This window comes from Phialemonium atrogriseum (genome assembly GCF_030411735.1).
Source record: "Phialemonium atrogriseum strain 8032-3 unplaced genomic scaffold QBC33scaffold_10, whole genome shotgun sequence".
Lineage (NCBI taxonomy): Eukaryota > Fungi > Ascomycota > Sordariomycetes > Cephalothecales > Cephalothecaceae > Phialemonium > Phialemonium atrogriseum.
In genome coordinates, this window is record NW_026848147.1 from 63,804 (window position 1) to 87,225 (window position 23,422).

Sequence of the window (23,422 nt, forward strand, 5' to 3'; positions counted from 1 at the left end):
TCGCATCAATCACACGCTTCCTTAAAGTAACCTAATCATCATACAGCATCATACAGGTGTATCCATCAGACTACACATGTCTATAACCCTCGCTGCGAACACTAACAACCCCCTTGGCTAGGTCCCTAACCTAGAGGCATATCCAAGTTAATCCCACTCGTCTCACCATTGATGCCGAAGAATTGAAACCTGCGAGTTTCGCAGTGTCAGTTTGAGATGCCAGGGAAATACAGAGACCATAAAAACATTTGCCAGGAACTACTCACCAGTCTTCCACGTTCAAAGTAGACGGCACAGGCTGCCCCGGCGCAGAAGAGCTCGTGCTCCAGCTGTCGCCGGGGCTGTGGCCCTCGGGGAGGTCATACCCCGTCTGCCACATATTGTTGGCCTGGCCCGAGAACCCCGCGAGCTCCGGCTGGAGCATGCCGTGGTTCTGCAGCGGGCTGCCGGCCAGGCCGCGCTTGTCGGACATACCCTGCCCGCCGAACTGGCCGTCCCCCTGGGACTGCATCCCCTGCGGCGGCATCTGGGCCATGAGGCTGGGGTCGAGCGTCTGCTGTGTCTGCGAGGGCGAGAGCTGGGGTACGGAGAGGATGTTGGCGCCCTCTGGGAAGAGCTGGTCCGGCTGGAAGTTCTCCCAGATGGCCTGCGACAGGTTTGGCGAATTCCTTGTGAATAAGTACAGGTCTGGTGGTGTCGTGGGTACCGAGAAGGATGGGTTGAATGGCGTCGTTGGCCGGGTATTGTGGCGGGATGAGGTGGTGCCCCCCATGACCGTATCGGTGTTGTGCCTCGCATTGGGCGACGTAACCGGAGGGGCCATCATCCCCGAGGCCATCTCCGTCTTCATAGCTAGACTCGGCGTCTGCGGTCTTGAGCGCTCGTACGATTCCTGCGGCTGAGGGGTGTTGACGCTGAAATCAATGGCCATGTCGTCGTATTTCCTTTTCGGGTCCTGAGAGCCCCGTTGGGCATTCTGCTGCTGATACTGCTCCAACCGCGCAAGGCTCTGCTGAGCTTTCCTATGCCTCTTACCAGCCGCTTTCTGGAGCCTCTCTTCCAGAACCTTATTTCCGAGAATCGACTCGAAGAGAGTGTAGACCATCTTCCCGACCAGCCACACCCGCGACACGTCTTTCAGGGCCGCCATGCAGATTCTTATCCTCTCCTGCGCACCCTGGTGTATGGTGGGCACCGGCGACCGCAACTGGTACACATGCATGATGAGCGCCGAAAAGAGACTGTACACCACGAAGGCAGGGCAGCATCTCAGTTCTCCGTGCGCGGAGAGATTCTCGATAATGGACGTGATCATGACAGCCGCTTGAAAGGCAATGTTCCTCGACGGGTAGACGGAATCATCTTGAAATCGCGACGACCCGCTCGGCGGCATGTGGGCTCGGTGCAGCAGGCACAGGGTGGTGTAGTAGTTAGCATGGAGCAGGGCCGACCAGAAATGGTGCCGCGGCACCTCCCAGTATACCAGCTTGGGACAATTCTGGAGCCAATCCGCGAGTGCCATGTCGCTGTGGGCGAGATCTATCGGGCTCTGCCTGCGCCCTTTCGACGCGACAGAGTACTGCTGCGAGAGGACCAGGCCCATGATCTCGCAGAGCTTGACATACTGCAAGAAGAAGTGGACGTGTACCGGGTCGGGAGGGTATTCGCTAGGTTGGTCGGCCTCGTCCTCGATGAAGTCGTCCTCGGTAACCATCTCCACGTCCGAGTCGTCCAGGTTGATGTGGACGGGCCGGCCCAGCGCAACGGCGACGGATCTGTCCCTGGTGAACAAAGACCACCAAATGCGCTTCCACAGCCTCTTGTCGGCTTTGCTGAGCTGTGAGCCCTCGACACTCCGATGCATGCCAGAGCCCTGGGCGACGATGGTTGCCACTCGGCTCCAGTAGAAGACGTTCTTAGTGACATCCTCTGGGCCTTCCCAATACCATCCCATCAGCAGCAGTGCCTGGACAATGGTCACCCTGTCGTCCTCGTAGTTGGCATCGTAGAGGGCCTTGGCTCTCTTGTAAAAGGTCAGAGCGGCGGGCGTGGTCGAGCCATTGGCGTCCATGAGCTGTTGGTTGTTGCAGACCCGGGATCCGGCCAGCAGGACGGCTTGCAAGAGGAGCAGTGATGGTGGATTCTTCGGGTCGCGGTATTGCCTCATGAACCTGGTACGGTTGATGACCGGGACGATGGGGTGGACCCATTTGAAGTAGGCGTCGATGAGCTCGTCGCAGAGCGCCCTGGGGGGTAGGAGGAAGGCGCCTCGCTGGTGCAGGATATCGATCTCGACATTGTCCAGCTCCGTCAGCCTCGCCCTAGAACCCCTTATGTTCTCAGGCAGGGGATAGTGGACCACGTCGGCAGACCCCTGGCGGTCGTGGACTAGTAGCGTCAAGTTGGACGACTCGCCCAGATATGCAACCCGTCCGGCGTCGGTGATGGGGGCTCTTGTGAAGCTGGGTTTCATGACCATGTTAATGTAGGTGGCCTGGTCTACCTCGTCTTTCTTCGCCTGCGCTTCTGAAACAGCAGTCGACGGCGTTCCCTCCGATGTGTGATAGACGGCGGGGGGTCGCGTCGTAAGGGAGGCGTGGTTGGGTGGTTGAGAAGACCGTTCTTGGGAGGCATCTCCTCGCTCGCTTGCACTCGAAACAGTTAGCGACGCCTCATCACCGGCTCTCGATCGAACAAGGAGAACATACCTGTCTGAATCCTTCGACTGCATCCCAGCCTGTGCCTTCTTTCTCTTTGGAGACGGGATGCGACATTCGATATTGAAGGCGACGCAGTTTGTGCACGGTACACCAAGGCTGGCAGCATCGCATCGGACCTGGGATCAATCGCCATGGTGAGTAAAGGCGACGAGGAGAGATGGGGTGGGCGGGAGGGGGCAGATGGCGGAGGCCATTCATACCTTGCGGGCATGACATGTCTGTACGGCGAGCCAGTGGTTAGCAAAAGATAGGATGCAGTAAGGTAAATGCGCGCGCATATGTGCCGAGGCAGCTGAATGGATGGAGAAGGCTCAATCCCCAGCAGCCCTACGTAGGTAGGCGGCGGCGGCCCGAGGTCACGGAGGAAGTGGAACTTACTTCACAGGCTCGGGAAGCTCGTTGTCTTTTTATCCCCCCACCCTCGCAGGTTAGCAACATGGTCGCGCGGCGCTGTGGCAGATGGGAATTTCCAGCTCCTACCTCCTGAAGCTCAACTGTCCGGCCGTCGTGGCCGCGGTCGTCGCGGCGGTGGGCCCCGTCGAGGGGTCTCGGTTGGACGAGGCGGACACGGACGGCTGCGACGGCGACATGGAGTCTTGCTTCTGCGACGCAGACTCGGCCGCCGAAGTCATGTCGGCATCCATACCGTCTTGTTTCTGGGGAACCTTGGAAACCTGGAACCTGCAAACGGGCGCAAATTGACCGGCGTTTGCGGAAGGACGCGACGGCGAAGAGTCGAAGAAAGTGTTGGTGTACGGCGGCGGGCAGTGTAACTTTGGTTTGTCGCACGCAGCCCCGCCACTCGGATGACGCCGGTCTCTCTCCTATTTCCTTCTCCAACCAAATGTCGAATGGGGTAGGTACGCGGGATGCTTGATTCTGCCCCCGGTTGCGCTCGCCTTGCTGTCGTCCGCTTCTTCAAGCTTGTAATACGTTGGTGAGAGAGCGGGACCAAAACCCCCCTGCCTGGATGCCTCTCAAGTTAAGCCAAGACACGCAGTTTAGTGTTTGCGACGCCGCTGCGCCGAGAAACTTTCCACTAAATTTTGGGTTATTAATTAATTCTCGCCTGACAACATTTGGCTGGTGGTAGTCAGGATCGATGCAATGAGGGATGAAGCACGTTTCTTTCGCAGCAAAAGACGAGGCATGTCATGTCCTCCCACAAGATACGATGAAAGGCAAGCCTACGAAGCCTCTCGTTCATTATTTGCATGTGAGCCGGCCAAGTTGTGTGGAGGCCCTGGGCCTGCACTAATAATTAATGAGTCTAATCAGAGCATTGCGACGAAACACCCCATCTCCTGTGCCCACCCATGACCAATTACCACCCGGAGCTAACAGCCAGAACCGGTACTTGGTCCGTCCCATCTGATCAAATCTGGGGAAGCCGGGAATCCTCCATTGCTTGGCCCTACCCTGCGCCCGGAGACGCACAAATGCAGGCGGAGTCGCGTGGGATACTTGTTACTTACCGTTATAACTTACTCCGGCCCGCATAATTATCGTCCTCCGCATACTCGCTTGCATCTCTCGGAAGTGAGTATTCTCAGGGGAGGGGGAGGGTGAAGGCGAGAAGATCGATCGGACAAGGCTGATCAGCCCGCTGAAGCGATGGTACCTGAATGGACGAATTCTTTCTTCCCCCCCTGCCTAACCGCTTCCGAGCATTTGGCCCGCCGATGGCTAAGCAGACCTCCGGCTCTTCCCATTGACTCGCAGGAGCATTAGGAGCCCCGTAGTGACGCATTGAGAAGCCACCTAAAACCCAACTACTGCTGTAGGCGGTCTGAATGTGCCGAGGCCTCCGTATATAGTAGAGATAGAAATTTTGGGGTTTCTCAAAGTGAAGAGCCCCTGACCAAGAGCCCCTGACCAGGAGCTCCTTGACCCCTATGATGGTCGTTGACGAGTTTTTAGACAAACGTCATGATCCATACACTAAACCAGATCCTGAACCCCTGAATATATACACTACGTAGCACATACGTACCTAGTGTTCCAGAAATCTCACAATGATAATTATTAGTAAAAAGCCAAGCTGAAAACCAGATCTCGAGTGGGGCAGATCAGTTTAGGGGATCGTATCCGTAGACTAGGTAGGTAGGTACCGAGCAGGCAGAGCTGAAGAGGGCTGTCGAGAGGCCCCCGCCATGCTCCAACAAAGTGGAGAGCACGAAAGTAGGTAGGTATTGTACTGTACCCTGTGTATTGTACATACATACATACTACATAAGTATGCTACACTGACAAACGAAAAGGTTATAGACTGAACGTGTCATGTTTTACTCCTGAGATGCCTTCGTGTCCTTGTCAACAATCGACTCCAGCACCCTCAGTTTCTCCTCCGTCACCCTGATGGCCTCTCTTATCTCCCTCTCCGACATCCTCTCCTCCCGGACCCTCTGTTCCACCGCCCTCGGATCCGCCGTCCTCTTCCCCGTCTGCGTATTCCCACCACCGCCCACGCCGCCGCCGCCGAGCTGGTTCAGCCCGACCCGCTCCTCCATCCACTCCCACAGCTCGCCCTCCTCCCTCCTCCAGATCTCCTCGTAGGCGGCGACTCTGTCGGCGTAACCCACGTATCCGAGGTCGTGGCCGTAGTGCCTCGACGCCTTGGCGTTGGAGCCAAATCCGAACCACGCGGCGACGAGCAGCCCGACGAGCAGCCCGTAGACGACGTTGCCGGTCAGAATGGGCTTGATGGCGTCGACGAAGGGGCTGAGGAACGGGCGTGCGGGCTCGAGTAGGCCCCAGTCTTGCTGGACGGCAGCCTTTGATCTGCCTCCCTCGCCGTCGCTCGCCGGGCTGGACGTCAGGGCCGACTTGCCCTTGCGGCCCCTCTTCCTCAGCTTGGTCAGGCCTAACTTGGGCCGAGACACGACCTCCGATTTCAGGCTCGCGAAGAGGTCTTTGCAGAATTGTGTCTGCCCGTCGTTCGCACCCTTCTCGATCGGACCTGTTGCCACGGTTGTTAGCGGGAGTGTATTACGGGGATAGCGCCCGGATCATATCATCATCCATACTTTTGAGCCAGCTCTTGCTGGTCCATTCTATGGTGCAATTCACCTGGACTCGGGTTGCATTGTTCTCGGCCCAAGACAGGCAGTACTTGGTCTTGACGGCGAAGAGGTTCCCACTCGGCACGTCGGGGTTCTGCGTGGTGACGAGCACGTTGACGGATTTGTCGAGGCTCATGTGTTCGAGCTGTTCTGTCACCATGCACTTGGTTTGCCTCGGCCCAATCGAGGCATTTAGGGGCTTGATGTAAGAGTACGACCTCGACTTGACCTCGTCGCCCAGTCCTCTCTTGTCCTCAATCTGCAGGTCCGTACATTTCTGGTCCACCGTGAGGAACCTGCCCATCCACACTGCTGATGGCGCTCCGAAGAGGAGGTTATAGACCTTGCCAAGTGGCGCAGGAATGACATCGTCCCCTATGACTTTGTCGTAATGGGTCGCTGTGTCTCCGCAGTCTGTTGGCGGATGGGTTACAGGTCCGGGGAAGTCCACGGCAGCGCCCGAACCACCACTCTCGTCCGACTTTTCGCATACACCGTTGGTGGCGACAGCCCCTGACGGCTTGCGGGTAACCGCCTTCTCGGCCGGCATTTCCGACGCCGAGGGGGCGTCGAGCGCCTGGCTCAGCTCTAGGACGTCGTCGTTTTCCTCATCTTCGTCATAGATATCGTCGCCCTCGTCGCTCTCGTCCTCGGATCCGGACGCAGTCTGGCTTCCCCCGACAGACTCGGCATCCACCTTCTCGGTCCGGTCGCCGCCCGTCTCTTGTAACCTGACGCCGTTGAGCGAGCTCTTCAGGCTTGGATGTCCCAGTTTCCAGATCTTGACGATGAGATCATACGTCGAGTCTCGACTTGTGAACGATGCGAAAACATGCTTCGCGTGAAGGGTGGAGATCTCCAGCCCGTTCTTAAACACCAGGGCGGTGCTCCTCTTCTCGACAGACACTATCTCGTCAAAACTCATCACTAATGTCGTCACCCAGCCGAAAATGTTGCTGCTGAAGCACAGATGTCCTTCCGACACATATAGCCGCCCGTGGGCCAAGATCTCGCGCTGCAGGGCGCAGCTGTAGTCCTCGATCAGATAGTCGTCGTCCGGGACACTCTTGAACTGGCTGTGGAAATCGCGATTCCGCTTCTTGCTTGCGACCGCAAACCCCGTGAGTTTTGGAGCCACGTGGGGATACACGACAGACGCATTCGCGGCAGCAATGGCCGCACCGATCGTCATGCCGGTCCCCGTGGTGCCACCTGTCGCCGCACTGCTGCCGCGTTTTCTCCGCCTTCCCGTGACACTACGGATGCTCCCGCTGCGCTGAATGCCGCTTTTCCCCTCGTATACACTGCCTTGGGGGGGCGTCCGGTCGCCGAGCGGGGTGTGTTCGTAAAGGGAGTGGGGCCGATTCGGTTCATACACTGGAGGCTCAATGTTCACCTGGCTCGAGTCCACCGGGGCAGAGTCAGACCGCGCCCGAGAATCAACCATGTCCGGGAACTTGGCGGACATGGGGGTTGCGGCAGCACTGTTTGGCTCCATGATTCCAAGTTGGCTCAAGCTGAGGTCCCCCATTCCGAGCGTCCTGACGGCGAGCTCCTTTGCTTCCGTCGACTGGCCCGGCGTGGCTACCGTCGCAGGCTCAACCTCAACGTTATCTTCTTCCACCTCGCCCTGTTCCTTGCGGATTGGGAGCTTGCTACTACTGCCTCCTTGCCCAAGATTGGTGGTGGATATGGTATTGCTCAGTGTGTGTGCAGTATTCTGGACAGCTGATATCATCGACGAGAAGAAGCCGGACGCAGGGTTTCCCGGCGAAGGTAGACCGCTCTCTGGGGTTGGGGTCAGGGGCGCGGGGGTAATGTTGGAGAGCTTGCTGGGGCCTAAACCGGTAGAGCTAGCTCTGCCTCTTCGCTGTTGGATCATATTTCTCGAAGGGGAGGCATCGGACGGGGATGGCGAGCTCGGCAGCGCTTCCCTGGCCGAAGTCGTCGATTTGAAGGTCGGATAATTAGGGTCTGTCGGTGTGGGTGGGGTGTTGACGATGACCGGGGTCGCTTTCTCGTCCGGGGGAGTTTGAGGTGGCCGAGTAGTGTCGATCTTCTGGCCCCGGGAAAGCCGCCGTATACGCTCAGAGGGGGTTATCTTTGCGGCATCGGGTCCTTGTTTCGGCGTATCGCCTGCTTCGACCTGGGGCTTGGCCAGATTCGCCAGAGACTTGGAAGAGTCGGGAGCCCTATCGAGATCAGCAGAGCGGGATTTGCGCTCTGGGCTTGAACTGGCGTTGCTTGCCGAGCCCTTGCTGCTCGCCGTACTCTTCTTCGTGAATACCTCTTTCAGACGACCAGCAGGTGACGGAGACCGCTTGGCCTGAGACAGCGGAGGCACGAGCCCGGTCTTGCTTGTGACGAGGGGAGGTGTAGATTCGAGGCCTTCGATGGCCGGAACGGGGAATGTAGAAGAATGCCGAGGGGATGGGTCAGATGACAGCAGCGTGTCCGGCGGCTGAGATTCTAGCTGGTGAGTTGCCTGCACAACCGGAGAGGATGTCGTCAGGTAACCGATTTGCGATGGATGTGTGGAGATGGTTTGAGGTCGACTTGGAGATCTAGCGTCTGGTCAGTGCTGGAGACTGGGGCCAACGAAATAGAAAGACAAAAGGGGCCGGGTCAAAACAATTGAAAACAACAAGTTGCAGCCACAAGAAGGCTATTGGAAACACAAACAGCCATGAGGTTTGGCCAGGCTGTTTTCCGGCGTATCTAAAGCGGCACAGCCTGGGCCTATGTAATACCCGAGTGGCCATGAATCCTCGAGATCCACCGCCAAAACTAATTGGAGCCGGAGCTCCCGCCATCCCGGACGCCGAGGTGCAGGAACAAGACAAGGAAATGGTAATTGCTTACGATTCCGGATCCGATTCATATGAGGCCAGGCTGCTTTCCTCCGCGTCGGCGGCGTTGCCGCTGAAGCTGTCGGTAGTCTGTTTGCTAAAGGAGCTCCTTCCCCTCGCCGGCGCAATCTCTTCGTTGCTGCTCGCAGTTTCAGCAATGGATGATTCCTTCTTGCGGCGTCGCTTCGCGCTGATGGATTTTGGGAGGAGCTTCCCGAAGCCGTTGCCTTCCATTCCTACAGGCGTCGCCTTGGTGCTTTTCTCTCTGGGCTGTTTGTTGGTAGTTTTTGTTTGAGGTGCGAAGGGGCAACTCGAACGACGAGCGTTTTCTGTTTCTGAGGCGAAGCATTACCCCGTGTCGACGCATGTATATCCGTACATTCCAAGTACGGACAACTGCAAAGGCCATCCTCTCAGTTATGTTATACAACTAGGGGTGTAGGTCTAGTACGCCCGGTGGTTGGAGAGATAAAAGGCCGACTGCGGGGTTTATCCCATTCCCCCGGTCAGTGTAACGGACAATTAAGTGGAAAAACTCTATGGCTTAATTATACGAACATACCGTTCACGCTTAACCATTTCACACCCACAACGTCCTTGAACAGCCGAGATGAATGGGAAATCATAGGGTATTTTAATTATAGGGGCCTGGCAGTCTCTAAACGCCTTTAGGACTGCGTCACAGCAACAATCACTGCCCATAGGAACCACCCAGGTATAGGACGCCTACCAATCTTGCCAAAAAAACACTCTAGACCTACCAGACGGCAACAAGGAGAGTATGACGGGTTGCACTGTACAGGGCTGGGGGACAAACAGAAAAACATTCGCGCCTTCTTCCTTGCACGAAAAGGGGCCGCACAGGAACGCCTATGCAACACTGCCGTCGACGTAACTGGGAATCATCTGCAGGCCAAGGGTGCGTCCCTTGGCCAGCCACACCATGGTAGAGAATATCTTGACCGAGCCGAGCCGGCCGGCACCCCCGCCCCGGCCGACCGCGCAGGAGAAGATGTCAAAGGGTAGACCCTTGACCACGGCCGGCTCTTTACCCCTCAACACGGCGCCAATGTTTTTTGCCACGCCGACAGCCTGTTGGTGAAGGTTCTGGTGTCAGTAATCCTGACTATATCATGCGGGAGTAAAAGGGTGGAAGATGAAATGCCCGCGAGAGGTTTTGGTCTAGTTTGTCGTCTGCACATACCTGCTTCTGCGTGATCAAGAACCCCGCCCTCGGCTTCGAAACGAGGTCTCCAAGAGCCCACACGCCATCAACGCCCTTGACTTTGCAGTACTGGTCGACGGGCACATGCTGCTCGTCGTCCAGATACTTCGTGTCGACGTACTCCGAGTTGGGGACCATGCCCGTGGTGGGCAGGTACAGATCCGTCGTGATGACCTCCCCGTTCCGCAGCACCACCTCCGTCTTCCCGTCCGCCGCGGCGGCAGGCCTCACGCTCTCGACCGTCGCATCCGTCCTGACTGTGACGCCCAGGCCTGTCAGCTGGGAGCGCGCGTTGCCGGCGATGGCGTCGCCGCCCAGGATCTCGGGCCCGCCAGCGAGAAGCACAATCTCCTTTGCCTTCTTCCGGCCGTACTCGAAGCCCAGCTCGCCGGCGAGCTCGACGCCCGTGGCGCCCGCGCCGCCGACGACGATGTGGCGCGCCGCGTCGACACGTGACGTCGTCTCGCGGATCAGCGTGACCGCCTCCTCGTACGAACCCGCCGCCTTCCAGGGCACCTCGGGCCCGCCCGCGGTGACGGCGGAGCGCGCGCCCGTGGCGAGCACGAGCTCGTCGTACGGGAGAGTCCTGATGCCGCTGCCGTCAAGCGGGGAGACGGTCACCGTTTTGGTGGCGAAGTCGGCGGCGTCGGCAGTCCCGATGATCAGCTCGTAGCTGGACGACGGGTACCGCGAGAGAGCCGTTGACAGCGGGTGGAAGAGCTCCTCGTCCTTGAGAACGCCCGGGATGACGGCGCGGACCGAGGCCATGTTCCAGTACAAGTGGCTGTTCTTGGGGGTAGAGTTAGCGGGAGGGGCTCATGGGAGGCAAATCTGGAGAAAAAAAGGGGGCTGTGTCTCTTCGCCCAAGAAGCGGCTCCTCACCTTCGAAACGAGAACCACCTTCACATCCTGGATCTTTTGCTTCAGGAGGTAGTGGGCAACGTGAAGGCCGGCGTAGGAACCTCCTAGGATCACGACAGTCTTAGTCATGATTGGCAATTCGAGGAAGCGGGGGTTGATATATAACACTGTCTTGTAAATTCCACTTTGGCGAGCTGCAGCAGACAGCAAAGTAATAGTACTGCTGGATTAGGACCCGACAATGAGGGCATAGACCATTGAGGTGTTACGAAGTTTAAGACTCGAAGCTAAAATCTATCGGGGAATGAGATGGGGGAGCTTCTTCTTATATGTGCCCGGGCACCCCGGGTAGGGGCGTTTCGGGACAGTCCATGCAAGCACGCAAAATAAAATAATGTAGACGGGAAGTCGGGGTGACATGGCAGGAATGTGCGACATAAGTGGATGGGACACCTACCAGGTGGTATGGAACCTACCTTCACAAATGTCAAAGAGGCTGTACAGTACAAGAGCTATCAGGGTTACGATGGAAGGTTCCTGCCTGCCACCAGGTAGGTATGTAGGTAGGTACCTGCCTACGTACGCCTCCTGATCGGTATCGGTGTCCGGCCGGACGGCGTTCCCCCAAGAAGTGGCGCTGGTAGGTATTATTTGGTGTGCTTGGTCATGCAATTAGTCATCTACCTTACGGCAAGGCTGGTGCCCAGAGTGGTGCGCAGTCTGTGCTGAGGACGGGAAAGAATGGTTCCATTGGCGCATGTTTGTGGTTGAGATGGTATCTCGTCCGAGTTTGGCCCGATGTTTACAGTTTACCATGTGGGAGATTTCTGGCCAACCTAAATTGCTTGCGAATCAAGACATGCATTCCCAGGTTCCAGGTTTTGTCCCAACGAGGAAACAGTCTGAGAGGATCCGCCTCGAACGAACCTAGAGACATTCATTGGTTCATATTCGACGAGGGTGAATTAAGATATAATGGCTAACAGGGACGGATGGCCATGTTTTTGACTTGCACGCCCCTGGAGCTAATCATGTGTTTATTTTCCAGGTTGGTAGTGGAGCTGCAAGCGGTGACGCTGGGCCTCTCCCCCTCTCTCCTCCAAACCGGGCTAGGTCTCGTGGCCCCGCCAAACCTGCTCAACAAGGCCAAGGGCCCTCTCAACCTTTTGCCCTCGAAATCCAACTACCACACCGCAGCACCGTCGTCCCAAGCTGTAACAGCTCCCCTTTCGCCAGATTAGCACCGATTACTTTCGAGCCCCAGCAGCAAACATGTCCCCACCACAAAGCGACGCCTTCAAGAAGGCCATTGCCGACTCCAAGAAGCTGACCGCGAAGCCTAGCAACGAGCAGCTCCTCCAGCTGTATGGTAAGTCTCCTCCTCCTCCTCCCGATTCTAGCCATACTCCGCGGCGGCACAAGCGCTGATTTATTGCAGCCTTGTTCAAGACCGGTACCGGCGAAGACTTTGCCAAGGCCCCTGCCCCAAGCATGTTCGATATTAAGGTGAGAGCTGCCCCCGACGCCCATGCCGATGCCCGACGCCCGACGCCTAGGCACTGGAGCTGCAGATCGCTGATAGTGGTGACTCCCCCAGGCAAAAGCCAAGAAGAATGCCTGGAAGGCGATCGTCGACGAGGGCATAAGTGCTGAGGAGGCCCAGGAGAGATATGTCGAGCTAGTCGAGGCGCTGAAGGAGGAGCATGGCTACGACGAGAACAAGCAGCCCGAGGCTGTGGGCAGTTAATGATCTATCTTAGCTATCATATGCCGAGAGTAAGATGGAAGCGACTAGGAGAGATGCCGCAGTGACAAACGTCGCGCGGATTGAGTCTACATGAGCACTCGTGGTTGGTCATTCCCACAACTATTGGCAGCACGGCACAGCAACGCAAATCCCCCATCATGCCGTGGCCCTGTGATCCTCTGCGATCCCCTGCGATCCACTCCCATCCCCTCCAATCCCTTGTGTTGCCCATCACTCATATTCATCCACTTTCCCACGTGCGGCCCTTCCAGTCCGGCTCCTCGTAGCTTGCGGTAGCGACCCAGGGTATCTCGTCTTTCCCATATGGTTGCAGAGGCAGATTGTAGGGCATCCGAACCCCAATCACAGTCTGAGCTCCTTCAATACTGTCCGCAGCCGGCTTGTCCGCCAGAACGGTGGGCACCATCTTCGCATCTTGCGCGTAAAGTGAAGGCCAGACCAAGACCCCGATCTCGTACGAGCATACCCGCATCTCGCCAGATTTGTTTGTTGCTTCACCCCAGGCCTGCTTCGAGAGATTCGCCGACGTTAGGAGAGCCCAGTCAATGGACTTATCCCCATAACGAATATAGGTCTTAATGTGAGGGGCTCCTCGGTTTCGACCCGCGTCTAGTATGGCCACATCGTCTGGGATCTCTGGAAAGCGCGCTGTCAGCTGGATATCTCGGTGACATGCCACAGTAACTTACTTGAGCCGTCCCGGGCATCGTTGGCCCAATGACAAAACATAGGCTTGAGATACTGGAGCTGCTTCGCCTGCTGGGATGACTGGATCTTTGTGTGGATTGATCCGCCAGACTGATATCCATCCAACGAGCGCCGGATTTCGTCAGGGGTCGGGAAAACAATCTTGAAATCCGGCTTCTGACCAGCTGGGCCTTGGTGGGACTCAAGGGCACTGAACAGAGTGTTTCGCAACCAGTTGTCGGTTGGGCCTAGAGTAGCAATAGACGAGACCTGTACTACGATCTCGGATTTCCCCTCTTGAACGGGGACCGATCGTAGAGCGTACTTTATCGCATCCCATCCCCACGAGGTGGCTGACTCCTGGGTCTTGTGCCTTCCGGGCACGCTTGCTATCAGTCTCGCCTTGATGGATGAGAAATCGTGCCTGGACAACGCATCGATAATCGGCCTGCATACAGTCCATCGGCAATCATAAGCTTCGAGATAATTCGTGAGATCGACCTTGAATTTTTCGCCGATTGCAATCTCCCACATACGACCACCCTCGAGCCGACGCTCCTGATATAGGGGCAAAAGGGGGGAACGCCATACAGCTTGCGTCATGTTTGCCCAATCTCGCGAGATCATATTTGCAGTATGAATGATGATCTGGGCAGTGTCATCGTGGCGCAGGAGAATCATCATCTTAGAATGATGAGTCCCGAACATCTCGGGCAGGAAGGCATTGTGGAGAGAGACATTCTTGTACTGAGCGGCTTGAAGCTGAGTAGGAGTCAGTCTCGGATCTCAGCCTTCCCCACCACCACAAATGATCGAAACATATGTGCGGTGTAGGGTATGAAGCAGGGTATGATGGGGTTAATGAGCGCAAGGAAGAAAATGAAATGAACTGAGCCATCGCACGAAGAGGTGCGCCCGGACAGGGCTATAGCCGTTGACAACGAGGAAATGTGACCAAACAGGGCTACTCGAAAAAAAAGTAGCGCTATAGTGGAAGAGGACAGGAGCAAAAACCTACCTGCAACTGCTGACGGCTTGGGTCATCCTGCTTCCAGAATCCATGGATGACATGAACTTTGACAAGACTTCTGACGTCCTCGTCAAAAGCATTCATCAAGAAGTCAATGTCGTGAAGGTAATTGAACTCCCAGCACTCCGAGATGAGAGGGTCCCCAAGAATGTCCGTCAAGGTAACAGCATCCACATTCAACGACGGCGGAAGATCCCGAATCGCAGTCAGTTGAAAAGGCGACTCGACCAGCTTCGGTCCTGTAGAGGCCACGGGCGCTTCTGCTGTCTCCGTGAGCTGGGCCCTCTTGCCCACAGGACTGATGGGACGTGTCAGAGAAAGAGGCAGGGAACCACGACTCGGCTCGGGCACGGTCTCGTCATTATCGACGCGAGCTCGTTTACTTGGTCGTTCCATGATGTCTCTCTGATGTCGCCTTGAACCTCAATAGGCGTATTATTAGATGTTAGTGTACGCCAGTACACATACACCACCGCAATTCGTGGTTCGTGATTCGACACTGGTTCAGGCTACCTAGGCGCATGGGTGGCTAGCTGCAGGTCTAGGCCATGGAAATAAATTATCGGGGTGCACGAGCCATATCGCCTTGGATTTCAGGCCAAAATGCTGCGGGCAAATCAATTTACCTCCTGAGTCCAGATTATCCATGCAACCAACAAAAACAGCCTCCTGCCGATAGATGAGCATCAATCTTGGGAGCCCTAGAACACCAAACGATTTGCTGCCTCGACGATCGATCAAATAGCAGCTACGAACTAACGAGCCATCTTTGAAGTCTACGAGAGTCCGGCTTTGGCTCGATCGACTGGTTGGCGGCGCTGCGTGGGCTTGTCGCTTGTCCGGGAGTCGATGACTCTGCCCTGAAGCTTTCTCCCTCAGCGTTGACAACGTATTGACTTCTGCGGGCTCAGTGCCACGCGTGGTCAGCGCCCTTCACTATGCGGCTCTTTCCATTTTCCCTCCTGTTTGGCGCAGCCACCTTGGCCGCAACAGCCTTCGCGGTTGACCTATACCCCGAAGATGCGACACGAGAGAACACATATTTCAATGGGCACAAGGTCCCCCCAATGCTAGAGCTTACTGAAGCCAACTGGGAGACACAATTAAAGGTGACGAAGTGGCTGTTCGTGAAACACTACAGGTAAGCTACTTGATAACAAATATGTACCGTCTTCTAGCATACTAACCACTCTGTAGCCCTTGGTGTGGGCACTGCATAGACTTCGCACCGACCTTGCAGACTCTCTACGAGTTCTATTACACCTCCCATCCGAGCGGGAGTGGAAACGAAGATGCCGATTTCACGAAATTCTACGACTTCCGGTTCGGAATGATTAACTGTATCGCATTTTCCGACTTTTGTGCTGCCCAGGGGGTAAAAGCGTACCCTTCGATGCTGCTATATAAGGATGGAGAGCTGGTCGAGAACTTCAAGGGATCGAAGAACATGTCATTCCTGAGCAACGCCATCGAGGACGCCCTGGAGAAGACGAAGCCAGGAACAAGGCCCGCGAAGCTGTCCCTTCCCAACCCCGGCGACACATCCTTTGGAGAGCCAGCCGCCGTGGAGTCGGCATCAGCCAAGCAAGAAACGCAGCCGGCCGATGTCTCTAAGAGCGCCCGGGTCGCCCCGTCCCCGACTACCGCTACGCAATACCGCGCCGCCCCCGCCAAGGTAGCAAAGCCGGTCGCCACCCCGAATGTCGAAGGTGCGTCGGTTTCTCTAAGTGCCGAGACTTTCCAGACATTGGTGACAACGACACACGAGCCTTGGTTTATCAAATTCTACGCCCCGTGGTGCCACCACTGCCAGGCCATGGCGTCGAGTTGGGAACAGTTGGCGAAAACGATGAAGGGGAAACTGAATATTGGCGAGGTCAACTGCGATGCCGAGCCACGCCTGTGCAAGGATGTCCGACTCAAGGGTTATCCCACAATCCTCTTCTTCAAGGGTGGCGAACGTGTCGAGTATGACGGTCTCCGCGGGCTTGGCGATTTCGTACAGTATGCCGAGAAGGCGGTCGAGATCGCCGGCGGTGTCCAGGACGTCGATGCTGCTTCTTTCAGCGCTCTCGAAGAGCAAGAGGACGTCATCTTCGTCTACTTCTACGACCATGCCACCACGAGTGAGGATTTCTTGGCCCTAGAGAGGCTGCCGTTGAGCCTCATCGGGCGTGCCAAGATAGTCAAGACCCAGGACCCGGACTTGTACGAGCGCTTCAAGATCAGCACCTGGCCCAGGCTACTCGTCGCACGGGAGGGACGGCCGACATACTACACACCTCTCACGCCCAAGGACATGCGTGACACTCGCAAGGTTTTAGGCTGGATGAAATCGGTGTGGCTGCCGATTGTTCCGGAGCTGACAGCGTCCAACGCCCGCGAGGTTATGGATGGCAAGCTTGTTGTTTTGGGGATTCTTAACAGGGAAGACCAGGACTCGTTCCAGAGCGCAACGCGCGAGATGAAGAGTGCCGCCAACGAGTGGATGGACAAGCAGATCCAGCTATTCCAGCTCGAGCGCCAAGAGCTCCGCAATGCCAAACAGTTGCGCATCGACGAGGCCGAGGACCGCGGCGATCAGAGGGCTCTGCGGGCCGCCAAGAGCATCCGAATCAACATGGACAAGTCTGACCGGAGGGAGGTGGCATTCGCCTGGGTCGACGGTGTCTTCTGGCAGAGGTGGATCCGCACCACCTACGGAATAGACGTGAAGGATGGTGAGAGGGTAATCATCAATGACGAAGACGTAAGTCGCATTCTCCAAATTATCTGGTCTTGAACACGTTTGTTAACATATCACAGAACCGACGGTACTGGGACCAAACAATCACGGGCAACTATATCATCCCCTCGCGGACGTCGATTCTCGAGACGCTCAACAAAGTCACCGCCTCGCCGTCGAAGATCAAGCCGAAGCTCACCATCTCCAGCCTCGAGAAGATGTTCTTTGATACGCGCATCACCTTTATCGAACACCCCTACCTCACAGTTGGCTGCATTCTCGGACTCGGGCTCGGCTGCGCCTCCTGGTTCAGGGGCAGGCTCAGGAGGAACCGTGGTGGACATTTCTCGTTGGACGACGGCGCGGGAACAAAGGAGTTCAAGGCGCCGCTTCTTGGCGCCAACTCTAACGGGAAAGTTGATTAGGATACGACTGACTGTTTTTTTGGATCATCCACTCGACGCTCGGGGAGGCCGGGGAAGTAGAGCATGAAGATAAATCGAGTCTATGAGGAGTTAGCCTTCAGGCGGGACTAGTTGGTTTTGCTGCCCTTTTTTTCGCGGTATAAAGTTGGTCTGTATAATATTGGACAGTACCCCGTGCGCAAAGTCGTCAAGACTCTTCTGGTTTTTTTTACTTCATTTTTTCCTCCTTTTTCTTTTCTTTTCTCGGTCTGTCATGTCGATGGCTGGATGGCTCGGCGTGCAAGCAAAGACCTCTTGTCAGTACCTAGGGGTGATAGAAATGGAATGACCGGGATGCGTCGTTGGCAATGGCGGGTGTTGCATAACTAATACTTAACTGTTTCTTGGCCGTCTGTTTACTTCCCTTTTGTTTCCGAATTGTACTTCCCACGGCTGGACTGGCACTGCGGATTATAGGAGTTCTGTACGGGTTCGACTCTACGCATATAAATACACACAGACTTGGATCAGACTGCTTTGAATACTCATAACCTCCTAGGGGAAGAGCGTATGTCTCTAATTCTTGAAGAACTGGAACAATGTATTTGCGATCACTACATATATTGGCCCGTCACACTTGGCTACTGATGAAACACCATCACCCGGATCACGAACCACACACTCGTTACAAGTAGTAATTAGTCATCTCGTCGATGACCCATCTGCAACGCAGAGAGAGAGAAAGCTGCAACACAAGCCTCGCCCGGGCGCAGCTCCCTCAAGTGTATAGCTCGTCAGTCAGCGAGTTTAGCGACAAGCCCTCCTTAGCCAAGTCATCGACGTCGGCGAGGAACTCGAGCGGCATTTCGACCAACGTCCCGCGCACGCGGCTGAGCCAATCCTTGACCTCGCGAACCCCCGCGGGGAACTCATCGCGGACGATGTGGCCGTAGTCGACCCTTCCCGGCTGGGGCTGGGACCCGGGCTGGACGAAGCGGCGCGAGAAGAAGTCGTCGTAGTCGGCCCAGGAGCGCACGCGGTCGCTGGGCACGGCGTGGAAGGCCCTGTCGTACACCTCGGTGTTGCGCCGCGCCGTGGCCCGCCACAGGTCCAGGAACCCCGGCGACAGCGGGTCGCGGACCAGGGCGTCGGCGGCGGAGCCCCAGTCGTAGCGGTTGGGGTGGTCGCGGTCGACGGGGGTCCAGTTGGGGTCCGGGCGGTCGGGCGGCTGGTGCGGCAGCAGGCCGAGGTGCTTGCGGAAGAGCTGGCGGCGCAGCGAGGCGGCGAAGGCGGACGCCGTGTAGGGCCGGCCGGCCATGGTCGACTCGACCGGCGTGGGGTCCTCGATCACGACGGCGATCTCAGAGTCGTGGTCGCCCAGCTGGCTGCGGTCGTTGAGGTTGGCGCTGCCGCAGATGACGACGTGGTCGTCGGCCACGAGCACCTTGCTGTGGATGTACAGCTCCTCCGACACGAACGCGTCCATCTCCGACTCAGGCGTCCCCGTCCACGGCACCGAGTGCAGGTCCGGCCCCGCGGCCATGTAGCAGGCCGCCACGCTGTCCCAGCTCTTGTCCTCGGTCTGGGCCGCCGCCTCCTGGTACCGCCGGTACTGGCTGTCGCCGCGCCCGAGGTCGCCGTAGGGCTCGTACCCGTCGCCCCCGCGCTCGACCCGGTTGTCGAACTCGCGGCGCGCCGCCTCGTAGCTGACGCCGCTCTCGCGCTCGGCCTCGCCCAGCGTCGACGACACGTTGATGCGGTCGAAGTTGCGCAGGTTGTAGAAGCTGAGGTACCGGCTCGGGTCGTCGACTCCTTCCTGCCGCAGCGCCTCCATGATGCTGTGCCCGCCGCGGTTGATGCTGTTGTACTGGAACTCCATGATGGCGCGCGTGCCGAGCGCCCCGTCGGACTTGAGATCTCCGGCGAAGGCGGGCACCGCCGGCATGAGGACGAAGATGTGGAACGTCTCGCCAGCCTGGTGGGCGCGCACAATCCGGTCGACGATGGCGCGACCGATCTTATTGGCTACTGGGCGCTGCTTGTCGGACGTGGCGGTGATGAAGAACTGGTTCTCGATGTAGACGAAATGCTTCGCATTGGTGATGGCCGCGATGTAGGCATTGGCGATGGAGTGCTCCTTGGGATGGCCAGCAGACCAGGGACAGGCGCTTGGACAAGTGAATACATACGTCCGTTTGGGATAAAAGAAAAAGGGGGAAGATGGGGGGGATGGGGTTGGAAGGCAGTCTGGCCAACATACCTTCGTGTAAGCTGAATATGGGCCTCGCCTCCTTGTCGATCGTGTCCACCCCTAGACCCATCCCGCTGCATCATCCGGTGGATGCCATGATGGAAGTGCTGGTGTAAGCCGCCAAAGAACCGCTCACCTTCAGGAAGCAATCCTTCACGTGGCGGGGAGTGGGCTACTCTTGGCTGGATTAGCTGGTACTTTTTGGGGTCTTTTGCCAGGTATTTCTGGTTAAAGATGTAGTTCCTAGACGAGGTCAGAGTCTGTTATGGAGAATCATATCGCGTTGGGCCGCAGTAATACCATCTATCCGTAAAATGCAGGATCAGGCTGTCGACGATGGGACCTGACAAGCTGATGCTGATGTCTGACCATCCCATTCTCGAACTCTTGGTGCGGTCAACTGTCACTGTTTAAGCCTTATTTCCGAATCACGCGCACATGGACATGCTTGCCGTCTTACGCTTATTAATCTCCCACTTCGTGACATCCTCAAAGTCGTAGATTCGGGCATTGTTGTAGTCCTGTCCCGGGAAGATGATGGCGTCCAGGTTTCCGGGATGAACATCGGCAATAGGGTGGCCTAGGGTGTCAGCAATCAACGACTTCTCATAACTGGCTCCGTGGAGCTTTACTATTTGTATCCCATCGGCCGAAGCCTAGTCGATGTTAGTACTAAGCACACCCGCCAATGCCGCTGCTCTGTAGTTTGGGAACAACATACACATGTCAAGGCCACCCATGAAAGCGATCTTGTCATCAATGATACAGAGCTTCTCGTGGTGGGCCCAGAAAAGGACCATGTCGTCGCTGGTCCCGTACAGCGCCTTCAGGGCGTCTCCAGAGAACTTGGCGAGGTCAAAGGTTCTCAAGGAGAGGTTTTGGAAGCTAGACTCGAGCTCCGCTTTCACATCATATCCGCTTGGATGATGGTCGGGGTGTCTGAAGACCTTGACGTTGGGATGTAGGCCTTCTAGAGCATGTTTAGTATGCTTCAAGCAGGAGCCTTGTTAGCCCCTTGAGTCTTCGACGGGGCTAAATACCCTCACCTCGGAGTTCACTGCGGGTAGACATCAGCATCGCCGGCGGTAATAAGATACAGAACAGTCAACTACGGCACTTACAGGTCAAAGCCTGCGGCACCTCCTTATAGACGATGACATTAACCTTCACCCCCCGCTCGGCGGCCGCCCGAAGCATGTTGTCAAGGCGGTATTGCTCATTGTGAGCAGCCGGACGGCGGAGGTGGAGCTCGGGGCTCAGCCACCAGTCCAGGATGTAGATGCTTTCCCGGGCCTCTGTTTAGGGCGTGAGCTAAAGAGGCCTTGCTTGGAAAGGGGGTTGGAGATGCATCACCCTCGAGGGCCATGGAAACGGCCCAGAAATACGAGGCCCCGTCGACATACCACTTGGCATGGCCTGATGACTGAGGAGCAAAGGAAGAATAGCGATTCCCGCTGTCTACTTTCACTTGCTGCCCCTGGTCGTGATGGGATTCCCCCAGACCATCAAATAGCTCCTCGACACCTTCCTTCACCTTTTCTTTGACCTTGTCAAAGAGCTTCTCCATAGCGATGATGTCCTGAGTCTTCAACAATGTAGGTTTAAACACAAGAACGAAATTTTAAGTCAGATTACAAGTCAAGCAGCGGCGGGATGTTTGATATACGTCATGAGCTCAGTTGGTATGACTGAATGTGTCAGAGGAGCTGAAACGGGAATTGTGGTTGTTAAGGTTTGGTGGCTAGCATAATCCTCCCAATGCACGCTCATTGGCCTTCTCGATCATTCGCTGCATGTTGTTTGGGTCCGCCATCCAAAAGAAGACCCCGGCTTACCACCGGGGTCAATGACTTTCAGCCCGGCTATGGCGAGAGTGAACTTATGTGGCAAGCGGTGCGAGGTGTTCCAAGTGGACCACCTCAGATGTGTGCTGCACATACAAGCGCGTTCAGAGAGGCTCAAAAGGGCAATTAGATGAGCCTCTTGTGGCTGGCTGGTCAACGATGGCCAAGGTATTACGGAACACAGTCCGTTGCACTAGAGATAGATTTAATCTGGACACAAGCATGAGCCACACCCTGTGCGAGGTTTCACGACCCTCTCGATATGTACCACATATCACTTATATGTAGGTACGGCATCGGCTTCGATGGGACTGCGAGACGATGAGGGACGCTCATAACCGACATGCAGAAGCATCGAAGAATATCGAGCGTCACCAACGACCACCCTGGGACGGAGATTGCCCCTCACTTCGGTACTGGTAACTGAAATCACGCGGGAAGCGACTTACGTTATTAGCGTGCCTACATATCATTGACCCACCTGGGCCACCCCCCCAGGCCAAGCTCCAGCAGCAAGATCGAATCGAGGGAATCAGCTCCATCACACCATTGACTCCGCCAATTCACGTCCAGATCCTGACTGCTGAGCCCTAACAGGTCCTGATTGACGCCGTCCCGTTCAATTGGCTCTCCCGGAGCTCAGCATCCCCAGAAAACCAACTATCAACCTATGATAGTCACGGAAGGAAGGTATGACAATATTGGGCTATGACGAGGGCTATTGGTCTAGCGGTCTTCTTCCAGTTGCGCTTTGCTCATTACAGGCATTGAGCTGATATCTGTTGTCCAGTCTCATCCATATTCTTCAGTAAACACCGCTCTTACGCTACACTCCCGCGGCGCTGAGCAGTGAGCAGTGAGCAGTGAGCACTCGAGCAACATCTTTTGTTCTATTCTCAAGTGCCAGCAACCCAAGAGATATAGCTTCGTCTCTGGATGGGTCACACCGGCCGCCGGATCAAACCCCTCGGCCTCCTCCCCGGAGCGACTCACCAGCACAGTCAGGATCCGGGACCCAACGACGACCCGGCGTGATCCTTTCCCCCCCACCCCCCCCCTTCACCCCTAGCCCAAGATGGCATCCGCCTCCTCCTACGTCTTCTCCTCCGCCGAGCACGCCCACCTAACCCCCTACCTAGCGGCCCTACACGCTTCATGCGTGACCCACGACCACATGATGGGCACCTTCCTCCCGCCGCTCAACCACGAGAAGCTCCTCGCCTGGTGGAAGGACCGGATCGCCGAGGCCAACGCGGGCACGCGCCTGATCCTGCTGCTGCTGTCCGAGTCGGCGCCGGGGACGCGCGCCAAGGGCCCCGAGCTCGTCGGCGTCGTCATGCTCGGCATGCCCGCCTCCGAGACGGGGCCGTTCCGCGCGCACGTCGAGGACCTGCTCGTCAGCCCCCGCTACCGCCGCCGCGGTGGCGCGAGGTCCCTCATGGCCGCCGTCGAGGCGGAGGCCGCTGCGAGGGGGAGGACATTGCTTGTGAGTCACATCCCCCCAGACATCCCCCCTTCCCCCCCCTCCTCCCACCCCCCCCAAACCACTTCCGAATTTCACTCTTCTGTCTAGACCCTTTTGCTAATCAGTTACTCCGCAGATGCTGGACGCGGAGACTGAGAGCTCGGCTGAGGAGGTGTTTAGGAAACTCGGATACGTTGAGGTTGGCAAGATCCCGAGGTATGGGCAGAGCCCGTCGGGAGAAGTCAGGGGTCGGACTTTCTTCTATAAAGATCTTGCGTCCTAGTAGGGCCAGGGCAGCATTGGTCGCAAGTTCATGCCTGACAATCTCGACATAGAAGAGGTTGGTATTTTGTATTATAGGCACATGGCGATACCCCCGATGTAGGTGTCATTTTGGAGTCTCATGAAATTCCTTGCCTTTTGACGACGGGGAGGTGCGCTACGCCGTCATACATCACTCGCTCCAAGCGACGCAGCTGGCCGGGTGAATAAACTGCATCCCATACGCCCGAGACTGGCATTGCGCAGTCA

General features: G+C 56.7%; 8 protein-coding genes across 8 annotated transcripts; 3 read left to right on the forward strand and 5 right to left on the reverse strand.

Annotated features, from left to right (window-relative positions):
- Positions 1-114: 114 nt before the first annotated feature.
- QBC33DRAFT_38406 (fungal-specific transcription factor domain-containing protein) lies at positions 115-3,595 on the reverse strand. Its single transcript, XM_060424086.1, has 5 exons — positions 3,201-3,595; positions 3,099-3,123; positions 2,921-2,938; positions 2,709-2,836; positions 115-2,651 (listed from the first exon to the last, which is right to left on the reverse strand). Exons 1-5 carry the CDS (start codon positions 3,362-3,364, stop codon positions 263-265), a joined length of 2,724 nt encoding a protein of 907 aa, XP_060284173.1. The 5' UTR covers positions 3,365-3,595; the 3' UTR covers positions 115-262.
- Positions 3,596-5,005: 1,410 nt separating this feature from the next.
- QBC33DRAFT_450037 (uncharacterized protein) lies at positions 5,006-8,865 on the reverse strand (the record flags this gene model as incomplete). The annotated part of the gene is made up of 3 exons (XM_060424547.1): positions 5,006-5,679; positions 5,747-8,346; positions 8,645-8,865. The coding sequence occupies 3 exons, from the start codon at positions 8,863-8,865 to the stop codon at positions 5,006-5,008; spliced, it is 3,495 nt and encodes a 1,164-aa protein (XP_060284174.1).
- A 636-nt stretch (positions 8,866-9,501) lies between these two features.
- On the reverse strand, positions 9,502-10,846 carry QBC33DRAFT_449648 (apoptosis-inducing factor 1; the record flags this gene model as incomplete). Its single annotated transcript, XM_060424528.1, has 3 exons — positions 9,502-9,723; positions 9,836-10,645; positions 10,739-10,846. 3 exons carry the CDS (start codon positions 10,844-10,846, stop codon positions 9,502-9,504), a joined length of 1,140 nt encoding a protein of 379 aa, XP_060284175.1.
- A 678-nt stretch (positions 10,847-11,524) lies between these two features.
- Positions 11,525-12,620, forward strand: QBC33DRAFT_535805 (acyl CoA binding protein). Its single transcript, XM_060427650.1, has 3 exons — positions 11,525-12,086; positions 12,156-12,223; positions 12,315-12,620. Exons 1-3 carry the CDS (start codon positions 11,990-11,992, stop codon positions 12,462-12,464), a joined length of 315 nt encoding a protein of 104 aa, XP_060284176.1. The 5' UTR covers positions 11,525-11,989; the 3' UTR covers positions 12,465-12,620.
- Positions 12,501-14,720, reverse strand: QBC33DRAFT_535809 (tyrosyl-DNA phosphodiesterase I). Its single transcript, XM_060427651.1, has 3 exons — positions 14,191-14,720; positions 13,175-13,934; positions 12,501-13,121 (listed from the first exon to the last, which is right to left on the reverse strand). Exons 1-3 carry the CDS (start codon positions 14,596-14,598, stop codon positions 12,706-12,708), a joined length of 1,584 nt encoding a protein of 527 aa, XP_060284177.1. The 5' UTR covers positions 14,599-14,720; the 3' UTR covers positions 12,501-12,705.
- A 100-nt stretch (positions 14,721-14,820) lies between these two features.
- On the forward strand, positions 14,821-17,731 carry QBC33DRAFT_38856 (thioredoxin-like protein). The gene is made up of 3 exons (XM_060424109.1): positions 14,821-15,343; positions 15,400-16,951; positions 17,008-17,731. Exons 1-3 carry the CDS (start codon positions 15,141-15,143, stop codon positions 17,350-17,352), a joined length of 2,100 nt encoding a protein of 699 aa, XP_060284178.1. The 5' UTR covers positions 14,821-15,140; the 3' UTR covers positions 17,353-17,731.
- Positions 17,732-17,809: 78 nt separating this feature from the next.
- Positions 17,810-21,311, reverse strand: QBC33DRAFT_535815 (phospholipase D/nuclease). The gene is made up of 9 exons (XM_060427652.1): positions 20,936-21,311; positions 20,704-20,877; positions 20,629-20,639; positions 20,304-20,571; positions 20,215-20,238; positions 20,043-20,162; positions 19,883-19,982; positions 19,592-19,825; positions 17,810-19,499 (listed from the first exon to the last, which is right to left on the reverse strand). Exons 1-9 carry the CDS (start codon positions 21,147-21,149, stop codon positions 18,110-18,112), a joined length of 2,535 nt encoding a protein of 844 aa, XP_060284179.1. The 5' UTR covers positions 21,150-21,311; the 3' UTR covers positions 17,810-18,109.
- Positions 21,312-22,202: 891 nt separating this feature from the next.
- On the forward strand, positions 22,203-23,396 carry QBC33DRAFT_39201 (acyl-CoA N-acyltransferase). The gene is made up of 2 exons (XM_060424110.1): positions 22,203-22,912; positions 23,028-23,396. Exons 1-2 carry the CDS (start codon positions 22,502-22,504, stop codon positions 23,172-23,174), a joined length of 558 nt encoding a protein of 185 aa, XP_060284180.1. The 5' UTR covers positions 22,203-22,501; the 3' UTR covers positions 23,175-23,396.
- The last annotated feature ends 26 nt before the right edge of the window (positions 23,397-23,422 follow it).